Source organism: Manis javanica, chromosome 2 (genome assembly GCF_040802235.1).
Source record: "Manis javanica isolate MJ-LG chromosome 2, MJ_LKY, whole genome shotgun sequence".
NCBI lineage: Eukaryota > Metazoa > Chordata > Mammalia > Pholidota > Manidae > Manis > Manis javanica.
Genome location: NC_133157.1, coordinates 49,271,342 through 49,298,106, shown reverse-complemented (window position 1 = coordinate 49,298,106; position 26,765 = coordinate 49,271,342). Strand labels below are relative to the sequence as shown.

The 26,765-nt window shown below is 38.7% G+C and overlaps 1 protein-coding gene across 5 annotated transcripts in view; it reads left to right on the top strand.

Annotated features, from left to right (window-relative positions):
- ADAMTSL1 (ADAMTS like 1) overlaps positions 1-26,765 on the top strand; it is an 869,288-nt gene that overhangs the window by 549,144 nt on the left and 293,379 nt on the right. For all 5 annotated transcript variants that reach the window (XM_017660035.3, XM_017660032.3, XM_073228449.1 and 2 more), the window contains one exon: positions 7,190-7,235. In XM_017660035.3, the coding sequence (XP_017515524.3) occupies positions 7,190-7,235 (46 nt within the window). The remainder of the gene's footprint in view (positions 1-7,189; positions 7,236-26,765) is intronic.

Here is a 26,765-nt window from a genome sequence, read left to right as displayed (position 1 = left end):
TTGATTCCTCTGTACTTAGTATCCAGACCATGTGCATTAGCCATTGACTCTGCATTACACGTTGTGTGTTCTCTTTGGACTGATGTGGATTTTTTTTTCCTAACTAGATTATAACTTTGATAAGGGTCAGAAATGTCATCCTTTTTGTACTTTTCACGATTCCTTGCTTGGCACTGGTTCAGATTGGATGCTCAAAAAACATCTAAGTGACTGCAAATCAGAAAGCATATACAAAAAAGCCCGTTAACTGGAGAGCCCTGCACGAGGGTTCGTTTTCACTTCAGACTGCCTATTGTGCAGTCTCCGTGGATTGTCTGAACAACATGCCCAGAGCAGTGCTGGCTTCATTGGAAGCTGGGCATGATCGTTATGGTTTACACTGTCATGATACCTGCTTTTTTGTTTTTTGATTACATAACACACTTATTTTCATAACCTCAGCCCATATCTGTGAGAACTTGACGCTTTGTTGTAGAGTGTCTGTCTTTGAAGTACGGGCAGAGATATGTAAAATAATACTTGTTTGAAAAAAAATTGGCAGGTATTTTTCTAGTTGTAATTTAGAACACACAAAACACTCATAATAGCAAGTAAACCAATTTGAAACTCATAGGACAAACTCCAAAATTCAGCCTGTAATATCCTCACGTAAGTCTCACTCTTCAGCCTCTTAGCTCAAGAATCTATGGAAGAACAGAGAAGGGTTCCTTAGTTCCCTATGGTAATAGAAGATCAAATAATCAGAGGGGATGTCTTGTTAGAATGTTTTCCTCAAACCTACATCATTTCCATTTATATTGAATTTGGTCTCCACTTTAAGCTTTACTCTCTTTGTATATATAAATCAGGGTCCCAAGCTGGCACAGCACACAGAATGTTTTTATAATGAGAGATTAGCATAGAGCAGAAGTGTTGAATTATAAAACTAAGGTTACAAAAACATGTTACCTATGCCAAAGAAACACTTTTAAATCCAGGCCTCAATTTATGGAACCATTTTTTAAACTGGGCCTCTGCCACCCCCTATTCTGTTCAAAATTGCTTTGAAAATGCAACTTTAAGGCTGACTCTTCTTTTGGCTCCTTAGGCTATTTTAGGGCCTCTGGCAGATCGAGAAGAGCTAGTGTGACACCAGAGCTGTCTGTTCCCAGCCAGCTCACCTACTGATGGATGACACCTGGCAGTATGCCTCCTTGTTGTTTGTTGTGTTATTACAACAGAAAGCATTTTCAAAAGCTTCATTTATCAAAGTGTCATAATAATTTGGCTTGTATATCTATCTACCCAGAAAAAAATAAATAAATCTCTCCCTTAGCACTAATCTGTTTGAGCCTCACAATGCATGCATGCAGAAGAGACTGTGCAAAATGAATAGGCATCCTGCGTGGGATTCAGGCACTTTTCAACGAAATGCTTAAGGGAAGAGATAATTTTTAATGTATGCATTTGAAAGTCCCACAGCACCAAAAACCAGTCTCCTTGTTTCAAAGGTACTTTACACGAGTGGCCCTGTGCGCTGGGGAAGCCTTATTCCTAGAGTTCTGGTAACTTTGTCTAGTGAAGGAGATTTAACCTCAAGTGAGAAAAACTGAAGTTTGCCACAAAGAAGGTCAAAGACACCTTTTAATGTTTAAGCTCAGTTTTTCATAGGCAAGTGTTACCAGATTAAACATTACTTGTTACGGAGAATTTGAGAAGCAGCTTTCTTATTGTTTGAGATTGCTGGTTGGGAACACGTGGCTGTGTGTGGTGGGGGTAAAAGTCAGCAGGGAATTCAAAGTCATTGTTCTAAGTAACTGTGCATATTCATTAAATATTTGTTAAAAAGTACTTCTAATCTTTTAACATTAATAAAGTAATCACTAGAGATGCATATACTAGAACACCCCCAATTACTTAGAGATACTATATAATATGCAATATAAGCATGGTTATCTACAGATATTTTTTGAAATATAATTGGCATATGACATGTAAGTTTTAAGTTTACGAACATTGTGTTAATTTAAGGTGTTGATTTGATACCTTTACATATCAACAATATGATTGCTACTTTAGCTAACACCTCTATCACATCACATAATTATCACTTCTCTTTTGTGGTGGGAACAATTAAGATCTAGCTTCTTAGCAACTTTGAAGATAATAATTCAGTATTGCTGTCTACAGTGACTATGCTGTGCATAGATCTCTAGGGCTTATTTTTCTACTAGCTGAAAGTTTGTACCCTTAAACAACATCTCCCCAATTCCCCCAGATCCCAGGCCCTGGTAACCACCATTCTACTTTGTTTTTACATAGATACTTTTTGATAAAAGGACAGTGTTCAACTGACTCCTGTTGTGGGAACCAAGTGCCACACAAATGTTTCCACATGAATAGGCTCCTTCTGATGGTCATGAAAGATACTCTAATTTAGAATTAAATGACAGCTGTTTTAAGCATGGAAGAAAATGGAGAGCCTTAAAGAATGACTTTTTTAAGTGCAAGAGCTAAGGGGAAGATGAGCACATGGGACTTAAGAAACCCACAGGGATGGTGTGTCACCTCCTTTCCCTGCCCCTGCATGGCAAGCCCGGCACTAACCTCTGGCGCCCGGACTTCAGTGGCAGCCCCTGTGTTTTCAGCATCCAGTTTGACCCATGGATGAGGACAGTATGCATCTGAGGATAACTTTACACACAGGGCCTAGAGGTTCAGATGACTTCCTTTTTAATAGCTAAGTTGATGAGTATCAAGTGTTTTTTAGTGAAAGAACCTCTCACAATAATGTGTTTGTGGGAAATGAAAAGCAGCCCAACAGTGCATTTGCACTGATCTCTCTCAGGTGTTCTCAGAATTTGTTATTCCCCTTGAAGTCTTTGTAAAAAGCCCCAGAAATGTAGAAGTGTTTTAACTGGGTCCTTGGGGCCACCGTCTTGCAATGGCTCCGGTGGGTTCTGAAATGCTCCCTTGAAGGGAGGGCGGAAAACAGTGCGCCAGTGCTACATGCAATCCTGGCTGTGGCTGTAAATCTGCTTGTCTTGTCTAATCCATGCTCACTTTAGGACCCACAGTCTGAAGGACCCAGAGTCCCTCCAGCTTGAATTGCTGACATAGTTTTATGTCTGTTCTCTTGTAAAGAGATCATAGTTTCCTTTTAGATGACTGAAAAAAGAGAGAGGTATAAGCAGAGGGATTGTCCAGTTTTAGAATTCTTTGTACATGAGTCCACATGTGAAAGGCAGGAGGTAGTCTAAGAAATACAGTAACCTGTTCTTCCTGAACAGCACTCTTTGCTTTTTGGAAATCGAAGGCAAAGCTTCTTGAGCCTAATACAAGTGCAGTTGTATTAGGTTTTCAATACATGGTTATCAGATTTTCTTGAAACTGTTCACTGACACTGAGGGTGAATCTGGTTATGTCACCAGAAGGATCTATTTGCTTAGAAAAGAGATGAGAATTTTAAGGTGAAAACTGATGTATTTCACACAACCTTTTTTTATTCCTAATAAGAGATAAGTTGAATATGCCTCTTTTTAAAAACATTATATAAGTAGGGGGGACGAAGGAAGAAAACAACAGCCAACAGATTGCTAAAGCCTGGAAAGAGAGCTTTTAATAGCAGTTCTTTTCTTCTAAAGCTGCTAAATTATGATAATTGAAACTAAGATAATATCAGGATTTTAGGAACTGGAAGAGTGTGGATGGTTTGTTATGTGTTGATGAGAGACCAATAAACTATGTCTCAAGTCTATGCTAATCTCGTTGTAAGTGAATTAAAGTCTGAATAATTCACAAATAATAGCTTGTGATTGAGGTGATTTCCATTTTTGAGAGAAGGAATTAAGTCAAAATTAATAAGTGACTGGCTAAGAGTAAACTGCTGAAATAAATTAGGGACTTTCTGTACAAATTTGGTTTGCAGTGTATTTTAATTTTTATATTTTGTTCTTTCATACTTAAACTAGTTTTCTGAGTCCTTACTTGGGATTACTTAGCTCACTATAAGCATAGACCTGTAACTGTTTCATAGTTTTCAGGGAGAGGATGCATTACCTTAAACCATCTGTTATCAGTAGTCTCTAACTTTCCTCAGAAACCATTTTGGACCAAAATTTTGATGTTTGTTTTCATTTCCAGAGGTGAATTTTATTTTGTTTAAATGTGAAAGAAACCATTCAGCTGTTTTACATTAGCAAACTATTTAAAAAGTAAAATAAAATATTTTTTTATTGCTTGTTTCTCAGATGAGGCTTTTCTGCCTAGATAAATGCCTTGTATGAAGAAATTCACACTTAGCAAGACTTAAATCCTTGTGGTGAGATAGTCACTTCATTACTTAAGTAAAATTTATATTCAGATTTAATAAATTTGATCTTTTAGAAAATATAAGTTTCTCTGCACACAAGTTATTTCACATTACATTTTATTGATGAGTTTGCTCTCTTGGAGATGTTCCAAATGTACAATGTATGTGTAGGTATCCTTTACTTATGAGAAGTGGATTTACCAGAATTGAGAAGCAGCTGATAAATTGATATAGTAAAACAAGCTACAGTTAATTTACAGGCCAACTCCCTCCCAGCTGCCCAGATTTAATCTAGTGTTAGTACTTTACACATCTTAAGCACATCTTGTTCCATTTTAAATTGCTTTATATGCTTTGGAGTTAGATAAATCTAGCTCCCAATCCCTGTTTCTCTCTTTTCTGTGGATATGTCTTTAAGCCTCCTTATCTCTCTCAGCCTCAGTGTTCTCACTTATTAACTGGGAATAATAAGACCTTGCAGAGTTGTTGAAAGATTAGAGATAAAGTATATGGAATATCTAACACTGGGCCAGATACCTACGATATATTGAGTATAAGTATGTTATAGGCTATCATTATATCATAGAGGCTAGGATTATTGTGGTACCCACAATTTGATAACACCTATCAATAATGAGGACTTTTCCAAACTCCTAATTCAGAATTTGTTTCCATTATTCCTTTCAGGGAGATAAGGTTAGGAAAAGAAAGTAAAAGGAGATTAAGGTCTTAGTTATTAACACCAGAGTTCACTTCTTTAAAGCAAGAAGTCATCACTGTATCTCCTCTGTTTTTAAACCTTCAGTGGTTCCCTTTGCCTATTGCCAAGTTCAAAATTAGAAGGTATGTCTCTCATCTTCTACAATTACCAACTTAAACCCAAAACTCCAACAAAACAGAACTGGTTGAAATTTTGCAAAGACACCAGATCTTTTTATACCTCTATGCCTTATATGAAAAGAGGACTCTGGTTTCAAAGCAGGCACTCTTAACTATTACACTATGCCATATATATACTTGGTATTTCAAAATTGAAAAGTATAGCACACTCAGCCTCAATCATTTCTAAATGGCACACTACCAAAAGCCTCTGGGTTGTAGAATTCATTACCTTGTAAATTTTCCGTCAATCAGAGCCTCACTCTCATCCTTTTAGACTGAGAAACTGATATTTTTCAGCCATCATACAAAGAACAGATCATTCTCTTGGAGGTGGACTCACAATGACTTGGCTCACAAAATCGATGTTTTAAACTAGAATGCCAGTTTATTAATGTACAGTGAAGAATAAAACTGTCTTATCACATAGACTAGAAACCCATGTCAGCATGTTCAGGATATTCAACCTCTTGGCAGTCATGAAAAACCAAATCCTCCTGGCAAGTTGCTTGGTCAACATGGCATCATAACAGGCGGTTTCCCTGGGATGAGCAGCACCTCATTTGTATCAGTTAGATTGGCATAAGGCATCTATGTTGTGATAGCAACAGCCCTGCAAATGGGACCTGAGGCTTGAATGTCATTGGCCTTTTGCCTGGGACATTGCAAGGCTGGTCTCTGACAACAGTCTACCTCTGTCATTCTCTTTTCTGTGATTCTAGTACCTGGCCAGCCTTCTTTTCCTTTGCCACATTCTACTGTTAATGCATATTCATATAGTCAATCTTTGTACAGTCAGGTTTCAGGCCTGGGACCTTTCTATCTCTTTAAGATAGCCTCTGTGTAACTTAGGAATGTACCTAGAATTCTATAACTATGAGTTACTAGTATAATCATTCTCTCATAATTTCATATTGTATTTTTACTTGTTTTATAAAAGGTGTGACTTATTTTGAAAAGAGCAATGTTGTTATTTTAAGTGTCATTATTCAGTGTTTAATCAAAAGTTGTTTTTTCTCAAAAGATTCAGTAAAATAGAAACTCCCATGATGGTGGTAGTATGTAATGGTACAAACTTTATGAAATGCAGTTTGGCTGTACTTATCAAGAGCCTTATAAAAGTTCACTCCCATTAGTCCAGCAGTTCCCCTTCTTGATATTTTTCTATCCTAAAGACACAGTCAGAAACTTGGAAAAACATATGCATGGACATGGTTTATCACACTATTCCTTATCAAACCCCAAATTGGAAATTACTTAAATGACAAGTAATAGAATGATTGTACAAATTATATCATTTGATGGAATAGTATGTAGCTCTCAAAATGATGTCTTTAATGTTATTTAATAATGTGGCAAAGTGCCTCCAAAAAATTTTAAGGGAAAAAACCAAACTACAAAATTGTGTAAATGATGTGATTTCCTCCACATGCAAGAAATCAATCAATCAAAATAATGAGTGATTATCTTTAGATAAAACAACTAACTACAGGGAATGTTTTTTGCAGGAGGTAATCATTCTTTTCCAAAACCTCTGCAATGAGCATTTTTTAGAACTAAAAATAATGCTAAGAATTATGAGTTTTCATACCCTTAGATGTGTAATTTTAAAAGACACTGAATATTAAGTCCAATTATTTGTCATATTCAAGATGTAAGTTTTTATTGAAATCTCTTCAGCTGTATACCATAAATAATTAAGACAGGATTCACATATTTTAAATAAACCTTGCATTAATATTTGTTTGAATGAGCACTAACCATTCATGCTTATTACTTTGAGCTCCTTTGAAGCAAAATGAATGCTTAGTTTAAACCCTCATGGCGAAACTGATTTACATGAACCAGTCTTTAGATCTGTCCAATGTTATGTTTGACAGTGACTTCTCTACGAACATAGAAGAAAAGAGCAGCTCTTACAGTAGTATTAAGGGATAATTGTTTTTATCAGAAAATAATTCAAATTTTGAGCCTTTCTCAGGTAGTAATGAGGTTCTTCTTTTTCTTTTTGTGACCTAGGAGCTGTGAAGGAAGAAATATCCGGTACAGAACCTGCAGTAATGTGGTAAGTAATGAGGGCATGATGGTGATGATATATTTTTTTTCGCACTTAATAATGCTGAGCAGTTTTATGTATCCTGAGCAGGAAAGCAGTCAATTAGTGTTTCACTAAGAGCTATTTGTCTTAATCTATACTGATTATCCAACCTTAAAAAATAGGTGTTTTTAATGTTCCTCAACATAGATTTTTAATCATTTGTTCAGATTGAAACTAAGTAGACTATTTCAGAACAAAGACACTGTATTTGCTCTATGCTTTCTGACTTTTCCTATCTAGGTCTCTTGAGAATGAGGAAGAGGAATGATAAAAGGGTAACCACTTGGGGTTTCATGAAATAAATGTTAGTTAATCAAACTCAGATTTGACAAATTCATTCATTCAACAAATTCGCTTCAATGCCAACTCTGTGTGAGGCACCATGCTAGTACAAGGATAAATAACATGTGGTCACTGTCTTAAATGTGTGACATAGTAAGGGATGTAGAGCAAGAAGACAGATGTGCACCTAACTTCTTTCCAGGGCAAAATATGACAATGCTATAAGAAAGGGATAAAGTTCTTTGTGGATTGAAAATGGAGAGCTCTCTGAAAGGTCTTCAAGGAGAAAGGTCATTTGAAGTGGGGCTTAGAGGACTAGGACAGCTGCGATTTGCCCAGACTGGGCATGAGGAACTGAAAGTCAGACCAAGGGGAGGAAACATACTAGGCAACTTGGTGGCAGGAATGTGTTCTGCATATGAATGTGGGTAGAACTGTGTTTATCAGTACTCAAAAGGAGAATTGCAAGATATTTTGAGGTTATACCATGAGCAGATTTGAATGTTAGCCTTCCAAGTTGATGTTATCTCAGTGAATAGTGGGGGTTTCTAGGGGTTTGGGAATGAAAGTATGATATTGTAGAGTTTCACTTGAGGAAGATGAATTCTGTGGTGATGTGAGAGATGCTTTGGAACAGGAAATGGATGGGGAGCAAGAAGTAATGAGGGCTTCAACCAGGAGGAAATAGATACCAGAGAAGTCAGAGTCACTTTGCAAGACCTAACAATTGAAATTAGAGTGATAGGCTGAAATGAAAATAAAGGCTTATGCATATTTAGAGCTCTTGCACTGCTGAATCCCTCTAGAAGAGATGCTCTTTTTTCAATATGTTCATGATTGACATTTTCCTTAGAAGGATTCTAGTCTCAGCTCAAATGTCACTTCCTCAAAAAGGTTTCCTTAACCACCTTATCTAATGTGGTTGTCCCAGTTTTCAACTCCATCCCTCAATATTGTCAATCTTTCTTTCTTGATAGCACTTTTACTTTCTTTATGGCACTAATCTTTACCAAAATGTATCTTATTTGATTTCTTGTCTACAATGTAAATTCCATGACGTTAGGAGCCTCCTTCACTTAGTCTTTTTAGATCCAATGTCTAGACCTGTTGACTTATACATACTAAGCACACTATTTATTGAATGTAAAATGAGTTCTTAGGCTTCTGGAAAAATATGGTGAATGCCATAACCAGAAGTAAGAAAGTCGGGAGGAGATTTGGGAGCGGAAAATGATCAGTTTGATTTAGGGACACCACTGAGTTTGACATTCAGGCTGGACTTGGAGGTGGTATATTCAGCTGTGCAACAGACAGTTGATCTCAGGAAAGAGATCGAGGCTCAATCCATAAAAACCAAAGGAGAAATAGAAAATTTGGAAGCCATCTGTAGAGCATACAGAATCATGAGAAAAGGGAACCTCAGAACTTTGGTAATATCTATATTCAGATAGAGAAACATAGTGCCAGGTAAACCATAAAAGGCAATATAAGAGAAGTAGCAGAAGAAATAAGAGAGAATTCTTATAAATGTTTGTTTGGGTGAATGTTGCCAATAGGTTGAAGACTGAAAAAAGGCCAGTAGGGGAGGAATTTCTATAGTGTATTAGTAACTCAATCAAGAGCACAGTGGGTAAACAATATAAATGAGGAAATGGAGTCAATGGGTATAAGCTATTCTTATTAAGTGTTAACAGAGCCATCTCACCATTTATGGAGTCACAGAAGGGTGGATGGGTTGACTCTCCACAGGGAGAGGCCCTTGAGAGGTAAGTTGATCTACAGGGAGAGATGACATGAGGAGGTGAGGGTATACTGGATGCCACTGGTCCAAAAGGAGATGGTGAGTCACAAGAAGAGGAATCTTGATAAGGGAAAATGCCATATACTTGATTCTTACAAAACAGAAAAAAGGAACGATGACTATATAGAAAGATTTTGAAGAAAACTTGAGGCTGCTCAGAATGAATGAGCTCGAGCTTCTCTGTAAAAGCTACAAGATTTTTCCAACTATATTTCTAAGTCATCTACTGAAAGTAAAGGAGATGAGTTGAACTTTGAAAAGTGAGCATGAAGGCCTAGAAGAGCCACTGGGGAAAAGGAGTAAAAGGCAGAAAAGCAAAATAAAAGAATTTTAGGATGGCAAAGAGGACTTGGCTGAAGTTGGAGAGCTTGATCTTACGGAGAATGCGGTCAGCAGAGTGTTAGGACTTAGTCCAGCAACACTAAGATGCACTGAAGAGGGTATAGAGAAAGTGGATGTTGCAGGTGCCCCACAGCCAGAGTATAGATGGCATGAGAGAGACTAAAATGAGTGAAAAGTATATATTCTTAAGTACTTGACCAGGGAGAATGTAAGGGACTAGAAGGCTCAGTAATTGGGAATGAGAGTAATGGCTCACTGAAAAGTTTTGCCTAGTTCATTTCTCTATTTCCATTCAGTTCATAGCCACATAGTTCAACTGTCAATTGATTAGAAGGATCAAATAACTGAGTTCTCTAATTTTCAAAGAATGGTACTGTCAGTTTGTTTTTGAAAAAAATTGGAATGGTATGAAAAACATTTGGATGGAAATATACTTCAGCTCTTTGGTTTTCTTTACTATGTAGTATATATATCAGGTTTTTTTTTTAAAACATACCATAATATTATTAAAGAAGTTAATTTCATTCTTTTTCTTTTTACCTTTTGAAATAGTGGTAAGGATCCAAACTATCCTAAGGAGATAAATGCCTACAGCATCATGAGCAGATGTCTGTCTACCCTTTCCTTAAAGCACTTAAGACACAGCCCACAATTTCCTTGTATTACCAGCATTTTCACAGACAGATTGCAGGCTGAAACTCTGACCTAATAATATGTAAAATCCATAGCATCATACAAGCCAACTTTTTACAGCTTGTAGAATCAACTGACACTGAGTTTTTATGAGAAACTAGAGTCTTCAAATAATTTAAGCTGTTCTTTTTTTTCCCTGGCTTTAGGCCATGACAGAAGCAACATTGCCAAAAAAACAAAAAAACCTCATAAGAAAGGATTTTTTCATAATCACATTCCAGTTTTTCAATCTAAGAAGTTCAGAACTAGTCAGGTATATATGCCCTTTTACATTCGTGTTTTGGAAAAACATGACGGTCTCTTGTTAGGTTAGCCTCCAGGGCCACTGGTTAATCCCTGATAGCCAACCAGGGCTCTTCTGAACCACTTCTTCTCCAAAGCTGCGCCCTTTTTGTCTGTTTTTTGTAGGCACTACGTACAGAATTTCTTTGTGTTCTTGTTCCCCAAGGCTAAAAAGAAAATGTCTCCCCAGTTTCCCAATTTTTCTGGGTTGCCTGAAAAATCAGTTCACATAGTTTTAAGGTTTTATAGTGAATCACGCTACAGAGTATGTCAATAAAGTTAAGGTTCCATAATGTTTGCATAGTTCTTTTAGTAGTGTACCTTCTAGTACTCTTTCTAGCTGGCCCAAGTAGACTATTTTCATGCCTGAGAACTTTTCCATATTATAGTCCCTATACTTTTCAAGGGAAGTGGCAAGGCCCTCTTCTGGAAGGAAAGACTAAAGCTGCTATTGGGAGAAACGTAGGTGTGAGCTAGCCAACCATTCAGGTGAGGCATTTAGGTCTCAGATCTGCCCTGGGGCCCCTCCAAAAGGTTTTCTTAGGTTATTCAGGTTTATTCAAATCAAACTTCAAGTCTAAACCCCTTGATCTTAATTAGGCATTTTAAATTGACTTGCAAAGTGTTGAGACTAATGCTGTGTTGCTTACAAACTACTTCTTTATCACTATCTTAATCTTCACAAGAATTGAGGTCTAGGAGACAGTGCCCACAATTAGCAACATAATAGGCCAAGGTAGCTGCGGTCCCTGGTGGTGCTCTTAAATTCTCTATAAGATTTTATAGCTCCACTGCCAACACTTTACTTAAAAAAAAATCTATAAAGTTAGGAAGTCATATTTCCATATCTCTTTTAGAACTCTTAAGAGAGGTGAATGGGCAGGATTTCTGTGCTAAGATGTTTCATAAGGACCATTTCTGATTCTTTCACCACTACACCCTGTTCCTAGCACGAAATGTTTAACACCATGCTACTGAAACTGTGTGCCAGGGAACACAGAAAACTCACAGAGCTGCCATGGATATTTTGAATATTCAAGGGAAACATCACAATACTTGACATCTGTTAGACACTATGCAAACTAGTGGATAGTGCTATTATGTTCCTATCTATGGTGTCTTATTTTTGCAAATTTTATGAATAAGACCAAGCCCTAATTCTCCTGAAGCTTTGATAAGGAGCAAGTACTGGGGGAAAACCAATGCAGGGCAGAAAGTGCAAGTGGCATTGTCCAATCAGATTTCATACTTTAAGAAGTGCAGGGCCCAACAGGTGCATACAGACCATTGATAAATAAACCTCATTATTTATGAATAAAATAAAATATTTTTCTTTCAAGTTATGTGTACTTTTTTACAAATCGCTACTAAGTTAAAAGGACACAAATACCTATTAAGTTGCTTGGACCTAACTACTTAATAAATGGAACTGTCAGGTATTCCTTTGGGCCTGGGATGCCATAAAAAAAATCACCACAACATTAAAGGGGCTGTAAATAGATAAATTTAGCCCCCTCTATCACAGGGTAGGCACTCGACACATAGGATGGACTAATGAATGACATCCTAAATAAGGTCATATTTGAGCTGAGCCTTTCAAAATGGTAGGAAATTTTCCAGCCTACAGTGAGAGACACTGTTAGGAAAAATGGGAATGGAATTCATTCAACAATTTCTATATGACCTACTAGGTTCCAGGCACTTGTTCTAGGCACCAGGGTATAATATTACAGGAAAAGATAGGGCCCTGTTCTCATATAGCTTATTCGCTAGTGGGTAAGCAAGTAAGACAGTTTCAAATAGTGAAAGATACTGAAGGAAATAAAGCAGGATAATGGTATAGAGAGTGGCCCGGAGGAGGCCACTCTATTTGGGGGTGGTCACACAGTTCTCTCTGAGGTGACTCTGAGGCCCAGTTAATGTGTGCGAATGGCAAGCCCTGAGGAAACCCAACTTGTTTTGGGTCCTTGCGGGTCAGTACCGTACAAGATATATTGTAGGAAAAGCGGCGTTCATCTGTGCTGAAGAGTCAGCACTTACCCTGAAAGGTTGTTTCCTCAGGGGCATTCCCGGCCGTTCACTAGGGGTTGCAGGCATCTCTCCAAAAGAGGACCAGAAGGCGGGCAGACACCTGGGTTGCCCTAACCATCCCGTTCTGTGCATTTCTCTTCTCCCCAGCCCAGGGCCAGTCAGCCTCAGACTGAAACGTATGAAAGGCAGTGGAGGGATTTCTTAACCTCTGGTGACCAGTCTCTTAACTGGGAAAGAAAATATGAGGAGAAGAATGTTGGCTTCTTCTTAATTAATATTCTAAACCCCACCTACTTATGGGGGCTTCCTGCAGGCACCCGGGCATTCCGTGTGGTTCTCCCCAAGGCTGACTCACTCTCTCCAGCAGTGAACAAAGAAGTGTGCTTCCTACGAGGTCCATTCATGCTTGCCTCCCTACTGGCCCATCCAGCTGACAAGCAGGAACTTCCCTGATAGTACAGTCTTCACTGGGAAGGAGAGGGCTCTCATTTTAAAGTCTAAGAGGGCATGTCTTTTTCCAAGTAAATGAATTAGGACTTCATTTTGTAACTTAATATAACAAAATTGGGACCAGGCTCTTCTACCTTTAGATTCCACATGCATTTTGTATCTTAATTGTCTCTGAGAGGCCAGCAAGATGGATGGGTAGAAAGATGGGAGAATGATTTGAAGGACACACTCTTTATTGTTCAGTCCTGTGGACACTGAGCACCGAGCACACAATGTGTAGCGGAAGGGACATAAGCTGTTCTGAGTCCTGAGGCTGCCACTTAGTAATTATGTGTTGGGGAACAATCTTTGTTAACCCCTCCGTTTTCTTATGTGTAAAAATACCCTTCTTACATATGTACAAAGAATTTTTGTTAATACAGTGTTTACAGTAGTTTAAAAATTGATAACAAATAGAAGAGGGCTGGTTAAATAAATTGTGGTGTATCCTTGCCATGGAACACTCTACAATTGCTAAAAAGAATAAAGTGGATCTCTATAAACCTATAAAGATCTTCCAAGGCATATTTAGTGTGAAGAAAGGCAAATTGTGGAGTTATGTCTTTAATATGATCTCAGTCAGTTTAAAAAAATCCACAAACGGAAGTCTGTCTGGGTGGGTGGCATATCACAAAGTCCTGGAGGACACATCAAACTGATCACAGTAATCGTGTGACACAGAGAGAGATTCTGAATGACCTAAAAGGCATTTTCCTTTTTTTAAAATTACATATACTTTTGTAGTGTTTCATATTTTTTATAATTAACATGTACTCCTCTATTAGTGGCATAAGTTTTTAAAATACATAAAATGAGGTTGAGATAAAAATACTTTAAAAGTCATTAAATAAATATTTATTTTTGAAACACTGAAGAAAAATGCCACCTCACAGGTTTTTTGGAGGATCACTTGAGAAAATATCTGAAAAACACTCGGCATGGTGCCTACTCAGTGATACTGGCTCTGCCCTCCCTCGATCCCTGTGTTTAATTTCCCCTTTCTATGACAAACTACTGTTTTCCGGAGAACACCCTGTTTAAAAAGTTAAAATTAGATCACCTTCAATGTTGGAAGGTTGGTTTTACTGTGTGGCATCATAGAGAACTTCTGATTATTTTGCCAAATAATAGGTTCCAGTTATTCTGGCACAGGAACACTGGCTCACCTGTGGCAAGAGTACAGACTTATTACGCCCTTCCTTTGGATGAACTATAGAAAAACAGGCTTTCTGTCTGATGCCCAGGCCTCAGGCTGGACAGTTAGGTGTCTGGCAGCTTTAATGCATGGCTGTTCTCTGGCCAAATACTGGGTTGGAATTGCTGTATATGCTCAGAGATGTATCCCAGGGGACCAGTCAGTGTCCCCACTAAGGAGCCTGACTTACCCCAAGGTCAGAATGGTGCTGCATGGCCGCTGAACTGCCCACAGGGCTCTGTGGTTTGTGAGTGTGTGTGTTTCCCTTTCAGCACTGAGCATCGCTGTTGCTGAAATGAAAGGATGTTCTGTAGGGAACACATGTTCAAAAACATCCTAATTTCCCTGACTTCAGCCACGGTTCTTTCTGTTTATTCTGAAATTAGGTAACAAAGGGAAATAATATTTAGGAAGTGAAAAGTGACAAATGACCTTTATTGCTTCTCTGAGGACCGAGCCCCTGTCCCACGTAGCACAGCATAATGGTACCTAAGCTTTGACCATCTTGCAAATGGATTAATCTCTAAAGGCAAGAACATCGCATGCCATGTGGATAACTAGAGGTTGGTTTTGGTTCAAAACAAATCATTTCTTTTCCAATAGTTTAACACTGAGCCTTTAGAATAATGGTTGAGCATATTTGCAACACTTACTCTGGGAGAAAAAAAAAATCACATATTATGACTAACTGTTTTATCATTTGTGGCATAAAGAAATAAACATTTTTTTAATGATTCACAGATTCCCTTGTTTGGAGGATCTGGTGGATGTAGATCTCTGTGCAGGGCTGGCTGCCAGGCGGCCAGCCAAGTTTGTTTAGGATTTTCCCTCCCAGTGGGTTGGCTTTTCTGCTTCCCTTCTCCCCTAGTCCTCCTCCTGAAGGCTGCACACATTTCTTTTTCTTTTTAAAGGCTTTTTCTGACATGTCTGACATGTCGCTCCTCAGCCTCTCCACTTTGCCTTTCTCCTTAAAGTGCTCTGAGTTTCTCCTCCTCCACTTCACTGGGGGGAGTGGTGTGATACGGCCATGACTCCGTGCGAGGGCACAGCCTCGGGAGCTCTGTTGCTTACTCACTTGGTGCCCGGGCACTCTTCAACTTCCCCCAGCCTCAGTCTCCTTGACCATGAAGTGGAAGTAAGTGTAATAGTCACTCTACAGTATTTCTTTGTAGGAATCAGTGCAATAATGTAAACACATGGGAGATGCTCAGTGAATTTTAGTTCTTCCTTCCATCTTAATTTGGCAAAGATAAGTAAGGGATGGTCTTCCAGAAGAGCTAAATTCCCCAGCTCAGGACAATTTCACCCATGCCTGCAACTGAAGGTAATGAAGATGTCCAGATTGTTGGGGAATGTATAAAAGGAAATATATTGATACCACTGAACTTGTGCTCATTGGCATCCTTTAGGTATATTTAAAAGGCCATGGGGATTTTTTCCCCCTAGGTTGACCATGGTTTTCTCTAGGCCAGCAAAATCATCCCATAGAAACTGCTAGAGAGAGTATTGGCAATGCTTGTAAATGGCCTTTGAGTGCTATGAACTGGCCTTCCTGCACTGAAGACTCACCTGTTCCAGTGCACACATGTAAAGTTGACTGATAGGAAATCGAAGTGCCTCATGCAACAGCTCTGTTCATTTCTTGTGGATTGATAACTAACGTCCAGCCACTGCTTCACTAAGGAGAAGTATGAACATTCCTGTTAGTATGGTTGGGAATACCTACTTGGTCATCCAGAACTTGTTTCCTTCAACATTGTTGTGATCAATTGCCATACTGAAACTCTCTGAAGAACAACTTGAGCTAGTCCTGTAGCGAATGTGGGTCTTGTTATTAATGGTACAGTACTGGCTTGATAAATTTTTGAAGGAAAGAAAATTTCTTCATCAGTTTAACCACTGAAGAGGATTAAAGGATGAGTCCATAATTTCCTAGAGTGCTGGGGCTTAATTAGATTGAGAAAAGCTGAAGAGAGCCCCATCTCCCAGGTAGCTCCATGACTTTAGGCTACCAGCTTTCCCCTCTATGTGCCATCATCCTCCTTACTGAAAATGACAAGAACACTGATCCTGTACCTCAGAGAGGTCCTGGCAAAGTCACAGACCTCGAGAATGTCAGGAAAGAACTTGTAGTTGGGGGACATCTGCCCCCTGTGGGGCAGGCATGGTGTTGACAACTTTTCAGTCCCTAATACATTTAATTCTCACAACCTCGTTGAAAAGTCTTACCCTGATTTTACAGACAAAGAGCTTTGAACATTGAAAGAAGACATGACATACTTTATCTTGGCCAGCACTAAGGCACAGTGCTGTGAGGTCTGTATAATGCCGAAGCCCATGCTCACTTCACTGTAACACAGGAGGGGTAGGGATGGTGTAGACTAACTCATTTAGCAAATAACAAAACTGAGCCAAAACAGAAAGTTTAAGGCTCGAGCATTCTCATAACATATGCTTTTTCTTTTTGAAGGAAAGATGTACTCAAGTAAGTTTACTATAGCAATTATAATTCTTCAAGGCTAGAAGTAGATGAACTGCTGAGACTTTTAAATCTGAAAATCAAATACAGCAGGAAAGGCAAATCCAAGAATCCTTGCTGAAAGTACCCCCAAAATCTCTCCCCTTTGAGCTTCCCACCTGTCAAGAGGCTATAAATTTATTGAGTCAATACTCTTCAAAATCTGCTTTACCAAGTCCTCATTTCTGAATTGCCTGAGATGTAGGCTGGCCTCTGGTGACCCAGCTAGAAGCTTGCAGAGGGGATTTGACAGTGACTTAGAAAGAAATTACTACTGCAGGTCTTCCTTGGCTGAGTGCCCCATGGAATGAAACCAGACAAGCTGCCATGCATAGATTGCTAACGTGTAAATACTTGTCTCTGCTCAGCCTGGTTTCCATGAGACTGGAAATGATAAGAGGCATCAGGTCTTCCGATTAACACCAAACTGTGTTGAAACTCAAGCAGCCTAAACTCCCATGTGTCTCTGCTCTGAGAGATCGCTCACAGACCTTTGTGCTGAGTCTCAGGAGCTAGGCTCCTTATTGAATTAGTTAACTCTCTTTTGTTCTGTGTTGCACTTCTAGGAATCCTGCCTTCATATGTTTTTCTTAGCTTTTTAAACATTGTCTTCCTTTTCACAGGAAATTGTGAAGTATCAAAAAGGTGATTTTTGAGGTTTGGCCCTATTTTTCTTTATAATCTTACTATGAACAGAAGCTACTCATGGCTCTTAGAGTGTATTTAGTGTGGGTGTCAAATTCCACTTAGAGTTTTGAGTGAAATACAGTCATCATAGAAGAAAGAGGGAAGAGGCATGCTTTTGGTACCTTTTCCTTTGAATTTTCAGTTAGTAAATATGCTTCAGAAATTACTCAACATCAGTATGCTATCACTTCTCATCCTCATTTCCCCAAGCTATATAGTCACTATAAAAACTCTTTCCCTCCCCAGAGTTTTAAAATGTTATATCACTGTATTTCTCAAAATGTACTTTATAAATTTTTATCTTTTCTTTTTCTTCCTTTAAAATATTACTGGGAATCACTTACTTTAAACTGTTTCAGATAATGGAAGTAATTTAGACAAACCTCTCAATCCTTATAGACCTGTAATTTGGAAAACAGTTTTCAAATAACTTTGTGCAGAGCCACCTTAACATCACTGCTGGGTGATAAAGGCTAAGCAGCCATGTTTCAGGGCACATGACCCTCTTTCATCCAGAATAGCTCTGTTTTTACCTGCCTTATTGATTAGTATCCTATGTAAGATTCTTTGGGGGCAGAGATTCAAGATGGTGGCATGAGAGGTGAGATGGAGAATTCCTCCCAAAACCACAAATAGTATGAAAATATAGTTAATTGCTACAACTAACCCTAAAACAGCAACAAGAAAGAAGGCTGAACCAGACTGCACACAGATCTCACCAACACAGGATAACTACAAAAGCCTTTACTCAGCGGGACCCAAGCCCTTCCCCCATCCCAGCTCACCAGCAGGAGGAAGAGAAATGGAGTGGGGGAGGGGGTGGAAGCCTAGAACTGCTGAACACCGAGCTCTGGAGGTCTGCTTTGGGAGCAGAAACCTACACTGTGCAGTGCTCTGGACGTTGGGGAGCACAGACAGGTGGAGTGCTTGAGAGACAGATTCCAGCCATTTGTGGAGGACGGAGATCCACACCCAGCTGCTCTGGGACAAGGGAAAGGCATGCGGTTTGAGAGGCTTCCTAGCAGTGAGAGGGCTGCTGAAGGAGTGGGGTTTGCATGGAGCTTGCTGCATGGGGGAGGGGAGAGCTGGACAAGGTTGTCTGGGTGAGCTCTGCCCAGCTGTTTGGGAACTTTGAGGAGCTTCAAGCACCCCATCCCCCTGGCTACCTACTCAGCTCCAAGGCCCCCCACTGTGACACGCAGCCTACCGCGCCTTCTTCCTAGCCTGCCAGTACTGGTTGGCAAACCGACAATCACTGTACTGGCACCAGGCCAGCCAGAAGGAGACTCAGCCTTCAACAGCTAGAGATGCAAAGCACAGAGGCTTACACCTGTGTGCTTGGCCCACTGGCTCTGACACTAGAGACAGGCACTGCAGTAGGGAATTAGGAAACAGATCTTTCCTCCCCCCAGGCACCAGCTCCACTCCCCTATGACCCCCAGCCTCACTATAGGGGCTGAGCAGCTCCAGAGACTGGAGCTTCTGGGCACTAGTGGGTACCACACAGAATCATGAAATGTCAAAAGAACATGGTTCAGACAAAAATCTCACAAACTCCAGAAAAAGGACCTAATGAAACTGAACTCACCAATATGCCTGAAAGACAGTACAAAATAAAAATCATAAACATGCTTATGGAGATACAGAAAAATATTCAAGAATTCAGAAACGAATTTAAATTGTAGATTCAATCATTAAGAAATTCCATATCTGAAATGAAACATACAATGGAGAGACTTAAAAGCAGATTAGATGTAGTAGAAGAGACAGTAAATGGAATAGAAATTAGAGAAGAGGAATGCAAAGAAACTGAGGCACAAAGAGAAAAAGAACCAATAAGAATGAGAGAATATTAAGAGAACTGTGTGACCAATTCAAATGGAACAATATTCATATTATAGGGGTACCAGAAGAAGAAGAAGAGAGAAAAAGGGATAGAAAGCATCATTAAGGAAGTAATTACTGAAAACTTCCCCAGTCTGGGGAAGGAGATAGTCTCTCAGGCCATGGAGGTGCACAGATCTCCCAACACAAGGAACCCAAGGAAGACAACATCAAGACATATAATAATTAAAATGGCAAAGATCAAGGATAAAGACAGACTTTTAAAAGCAGCTAGAGGGAGAAAAAAGATCACATACAAAGGAAAACCCATCAGGCTATCATCAGACTTCTCAACAGAAACCTTATAGGCCAGAGGGAGTGGCATGATATATTTACTGCAAGGAAGCAGAAGGGCCTTGAACCAAAAATACTATACCTGGAAAGGTTATCATTTAAATTTGAAGGAGAGATTAAACAATTTTCAGATAATAAACAGTTGAGAGAATTTACCTTCCACAACCCACCTCTACAGTGCATTTTGTAGGGACACCTATAGATGGAAGTATTCCTAAGGAAAAATAGATGTCACCCAAGGGATAGACAAAGAGCACAGAATATGATTCATAAAATACAAAGAATGGAAGAGGAAGAAAAAGGAGGGGGGTGGAGAGAAGAAACTTTAGGTTGTGTTTGTAATAGCACACAAAGTGAGTTAAATTAGACTGTAAGATAGTAAGGAATTACCCCTGAACCTTTGGTAACCACAAATCTAAAGCCTACAATGGCAATAAGTAAATACCTGCTGATAACCACCCTAAATGTAAATGGTCTGAATGCACCAATCGAAAGACATAGAGTCACTGAATGGATGAAAAAACAAGACCCGTCTATATGCTGCCTACAAGAGACTCACTTCAAACCCAAAGACATACACAGACTGAAAGTAAAGGGATGGAAACAGATATTTCAAGCAACTAACAGGGAGAAAAAAGCAGGAGTTACAGTACTTGTATCAGACAATATAGACTTCAAAACAAAGAAAGTCACAAGAGACAAAGAAGGACATTACATAATGATAAAGGGGTCAGTCCAACAAGAGGATATAACTATTATAAATATCTATGCACCCAACACAGGATCACCTACATATGTGAAACAAATACTAAAAGAATTAAAGGGGGAAATAGAATAAAATGCATTCATTTTAGGAGACTTCAGCACAACACTAACGCCAAAGGACAGATCAACCAGACAGAAAATAAGTAAAGAGACAGAGTCACTGAACAATGTATTAGAACAGATGCAACTAATGGACATCTACAGAACACTCCATCCAAAAGCAATAGGATACATGTTCTTCTCAAGTGCACATGGAACATTTTCAAGAATAGATCATATATTAGGCCACAAAAAGAGCCTCAGTAAACTAAAAAAGATTGAAATTATACCAACCAGTTTCTCAGATCACAAAGGTATGAAAGTAGAAATAAATTGCACAAAGAAAATGAAAAAGCCCACAAACACATGGAGGCTTAATAACGTGCTCCTAAATAATCAATGGATCAATGATCAAATAAAAACAGAGATCAAGCAATATATGGAGACAAATGACAACAGTAATTCAACACCACAAAATCTCTGGGATTCAGTGAAGGCCGTGCTAAGAGGGAAATATATTGCAATACAGGCATATCTCAGGAAAGAAGAACAATCCCAAATGAACAGTCTAAATTCACAATTAATGAAAATAGAAAAAGAAGAACAAATGAGGCCCAAAGTCAGTAGAAGGAGGGACCTAATAAAGATTAAAGCAGAAATAAATAAAATTGAGAAGAATAAAACAATAGAAAGAATCAATGAAAGCAGGAGCTAGGTCTTTGAGAAAATAAACAAAATAGATAAACCCCTAGCCAGACTAATTAAGAAAAAAAAGAGAGTCTACACACATAAACAGAATCAGAAATGAGAAAGGAAAAATCACCATGGACACAACAGAAATACAAAGAATTATGAGAGAAATACTTTGAAAAATTACATGGTAACAAACTGGATAACCTAGAAGAAATGGACAACTTTCTAGAAAAATAAAACCTTCCACAGCAGACCCAGGAAGAAACAGAAAGTCTGAATAGACCAATTACCAGCAAAGAAATTGATTTGGTAATAAAAAAGCTACCAAAGAAAAAAGCCCTTGTACCAGATCATTTCACTGATGAATTTTATCAAACATTTAGTGAAGACCTAATTCCCATTCTCCTTAAAGTTTTCCAAAAAGTAGAAGAGGTGGGAATACTCCCAAACTCATTCTACAAGGCCAACGTCACTCTAATACCAAAACCAGGCAAAAACACCACAAAAAAAAAGAAAATTACAGACCAATAAATATCCCTGATGACCACAGATGCAAAAATACTCAACAAAATATTAGCAAACTGAATTCAAAAATTTATCAAAAGGATCATCCATCATGATCAAGTGGGATTCATCCCAGGGATGCAAGGATGGTACAACATTCAAAAAGTCCATCAACATCATCCATGACATCAGCAAAAAGATGGATAAAAACCACATGATCATCTCCATAGATGCTGAAAAACCATTTGACAAAATTCAACATCCATTCATGATAAAAACTCTCAACAAAATGGGTATAGAGGGCAAGTACCTCAACATACTAAAGGCCATATATGACAAACCCACAGCCGACATTATACTTAACAGGGAGAAGCTGAAAGCTTTTCCTTTAAGATCAGGAACAAGACAAGGAAGCCCACTCTCCCCACTTTTATTCAACATAGTTCTGGAGATCCAAGCCATGGCAATCAGACAACACAAAAAAATAAAAGGCATCCAGATTGGCAAGGAAGAAGTCAAACTGTCTCTGTTTGCAGATGACATAATATTGTACATAGAAAACCCTAAGCAATCCACTCAAAAACTACTACATCTAATGTATGAATTCAGTGAAGGTGCAGGATACAAAATTAATACACAGAAATCTGTGGCATTCCTATAAACTAACAATGAACTAGCAGAAAGAGAAATCAGGAAAAAAATTCCATTCACAGTTGCATCAAAAAGAATAAAATACGTAGGAATAAACCTAGGAAGTGAAAGGCCTATACTCTGAAAACATCAAGACACTCATGAGAGAAATTAAAGAAGGTACCAATAAATGGAAACACATCCCATACTCATGGATAGGAAGAATTAATATTGTCAAAATGGTCCTCCTGCCTAAAACAATCTACAGATTCAATGCAATTCCGATCAATATACCAACAGCATTCTTCAACAAACTAAAGAATATCATTCTAAAATTCATATGGACCCACAAAAGACCCCAAATAGGCAAAACAATCATGAGAAGGAAAAATAAAGGTGGGTGGATTATGCTCTCCAACTTCAAGCTCTTCCACAAAACTACAGTAATCAGGACAATGGGGCAGAAGAACAGACCCATAGACCAATGGAACAGACTAGAGAGCCCTGACATAAACCCAGCCATACATGGTCAAGTAATATATGATGAAGGAGTGATGAACATGCAGTGGAGAAATGACAGCCTCTTCAACAGCTGGTGTTGGCAAAACTGGACAACTACATGCAAGAGAATGAAACTGGATTATTGCTTAACACCATACACAAAAGTAAACTCAAAATGGATCAAAGACTTGAATGTAAGTCATGAAACCATAAAACTCTTAGAAGACAACATAGGCAAAAATCTCTTGAATATAAGCATGAGCAACTTCTTCCTGAATACTTCTCCTTGTGCAAGGGAAACAAAACCAAAAATGAACTCATGGGACTACATCAAACTAAAATGTTTCTGTACAGCAAAGGACACTATCACAGAACAAAAAGGCATCCTACAGTGTGGTAGAATATATTTGTAAATGACACATCCAACAAGGGGTTAACATCCAAAATATATAAAGATCTCACACACCTCAACACCCAAGAAGGAAATAACCCAATCAATAAATGGGCAGAGGATATGAAGAGACAGTTCTCCAAAGAAGAAATTCACATGGCCAAAGGACACATCAAAAGATGCTCCACATCACTAATGATCAGGGGAATGCAAATTAAAACCACAATGCGATATCACCTCACACCAGTAAGGATGGCCAGCATCAAACAGACTAAGAACAACAAATGTTAGCAAGGTTGTGGAGAAAGGGAAACCCTCCTACACTGCTGGTGGGAATGTAAATTAGTTCAACTGTTGTGGAAAGCAACATGGAGATTCCTCAAAAAACTTAAAATAGAAATACCATTTGACCCAGTAATCCCACTCCTTGGAATTTACCCAAAGAATATATATGTTCTCAGAGTCAAAAAGACATATGCGCCCCTATGTTTATCACAGCACTATTTACAATAGCCAAGAAATGGAAGCAATCTAAGTGTCCATCAGTAGATGAATGGATAAAGAAGAGGTGGTACATATACAAAATGGAATATTATTCAGCCATAAGAAAGAAACAAATCCTACCATTTGGAACAGACAACATAGATGGACCTGGAAGATACTATGCTCAGTGAAATAAGCCAGGCAGAGAAAGACAAGTACCAAATAATTTCCCTCATTTGTAGAATATAACAATGAAGCAAAACTGAAGTAACAAAATAGCAGCAGACTCACAGACTCCAAGAAGGGACTAGTGGTTACCAAAAGGGAGGGGTGTGAGAGGATGGGTAGGGAGGGAGCGAGAAGGGGATAGAGGGATATTATGTTTAGTACACATGGTGTGGGGGATCACGGGGAGAACAGTGTAGCACAGAGAAGGCAAATAGTGATCTGGGGCATCTTACTGCACTGATGGACAGTGACTGCATTGGCATATGGGTGGGGACTTGATAACATGGGTAAATGTAGTAACCACATTGTTTTTTCATATGAAGCCTTCTAAAGGGTGTATTTCAATAATACTATAATAAAAAAAGTTTTTTAAAAATAAACAGTAAGACCCCAAATAGCCAAAGCAATCCTGAGAAGGAAGAATAAAGCGGGGTATTTACACTCCCTGACTTCAAGCTCTACTACAAAGCCACGGTATCAAGACAATTTGGTTCTGACACAAGAACAGACCCATAGACCAATCAACAGACTAGAGAGCCCAGATATAAACCCAAGCATATGTGGTCAATTAATATATGATAAAGGAGCCATGGATATACAATGTAGAAATGACAGCCTCTTCAACAGCTGGTATTGGCAAAACCGGACAGCTACATTTAAGAGAATGAAACTGGATTATTGTCTAATCCCATACACAAAAGTAAACTCAAAATGGATCAAAGACTTCAATGTAAGTCATGAAACCATAAAACTCTTAGAAAAAACATAGGCAAAAGTCTCTTGGACATAAACATGAATAACTTCTTCATGAACATATCTCCCTGGGCAATGGAAACAAAAGCAAAAATGAACAAGTGGGACTATATCAAACTAAAAAGCTTCTGTACAGCAAGGGACACCATCAGTAGAACAAAAAGACATTCTACAGTATGGGAAAATATATTCATAAATGACATATCCGATAAGGGGCTGACATCCAAAATATATAAAGAGCTCATACACCTCAACAAACAAAAAGCAAATAATCCAATTAAAAAATGGGCAGAGGATCTGAACAGGCACTTCTCCAGAGAAGAAATTCAGATGGGCAACAAGCTCATGAAAAGATGCTCCACATCACCAATCATCAGAGAAATGAAAATTAAAATCACAATGAGATATCAGCTCACACCAGTTAGGATGGCCAGCATCAAAAAGACTAAGAACAACAAATGTTGGCAAGGTTGTGGAGAAAGGGGAACCCTCCTACACTGCTGGTGGGAATGTAAATTAGTTCAACCATTGTGGAAAGAAGTAAGGAGATTTCTCAGAAAACTAAAAATAAAAATACCATTTGACCCAGGAATTCCACTCCTCGGAATTTACCCTAAGAATGCAGCAGCCCAGTTTGAAAAAGACATATGAACCCCTATGTTTACCACAGCACTATTTACAATAGCCAAGAAATGGAAGCAACCTAAGTGTCCATCAGTAGATGAATGGATAAAGAAGATGTTGTACATATACACAGTGGAATGGTATTCAGCCATAAGAAGAAAACAAATCCTACCATTTGCAACAACATGGATAGAGCTAAGAGGGTATTATCCTCAGTGAAATAAGCCAGGTGGAGAAAGACAAATACCAAACGATTTCACTCATTTGGAGCATAAGAACAAAGAAAAAACTGAAGGAACAAAACAGCAGGAGACTCACAGAACCCAAGAATGGACTAACATTTACCAAAGGGAAAGGGACTACCATTTACCAAGGGGAAAATGGGTGGGAAGGGAGGGATAAGGGAGAAAAAGGGGTATTATGATTAGCACACATAATGTAGCAGGGGACGGATACAGGGAAGGCAGTACAACACAGAGAAGACAAGTAGTGTTTCTATAGCATCTTACTACGCTGATGGACAGTGACTGTAATGGGGTATGTGGTGGGGACTTGATAATAGGGAGAGTCTAGTAATCCTAATATTGCTCATGTAAGTATACATTAATAATATCAAAAAAAGTTAAAAAAAACAGTAAATGAGGGAGAAAAGCTGGACAGAAGTGAAGTAATAGATGGATAAAGAAAAGCAACTATTAGAAATTTACAATAAAAGAACATAGTAACTGAAATAAAAACCTCAATAGATAAGACAAATTGTTGACTGGGCACACAGAATTAGTGACTTTGAAGATCACAGTTCACAGTTATAAATTTACCCAAATACAGCTCAAATTCCACAGATACATATGAAAAAGCCCATAAGGGACATAGAGAGTGGATAAAAGGTTCTCTACACATGCATGTAATAGGAGTTTCCAAAGAAGAGAAAGAGAGGAATGACTTTTAGAATATTCCAGAAAGGAAAACAGATTTGAGTCTTCATACTAGAATTACAATGTGTCAAGAGAGTTTACTACTCAGAGACTTTCACTAAAATAATTATTACAAGATATATTGCAGAAAGAAAAAGGTGGACCCTAGGAAAGGCGGGCATGTAAGGAAGTGATGAGCGCAAAAGCATGTGAGAACGTGGCTGTATGTTATGTTGCTGCCCTTCACTAATGTCGCTGGTTCTCTTCCTAATGAGCACGTGGAAGTATTGAGTGTTAGGCATGTCCATACGACTACTTTGAGTTGAAATGATGTATGTTATGTTCAGGGGGAAGCAACGAAGTGTCCATTTCAGTGGTCTCCATGCTCTCTTTTCCATGCCTTTGTAGTAGTGACCAAGGAGACCATGTGTTCCTAAACCTTGCTTCTCAAAGGGTGCTTCGGGTACCAGCAGC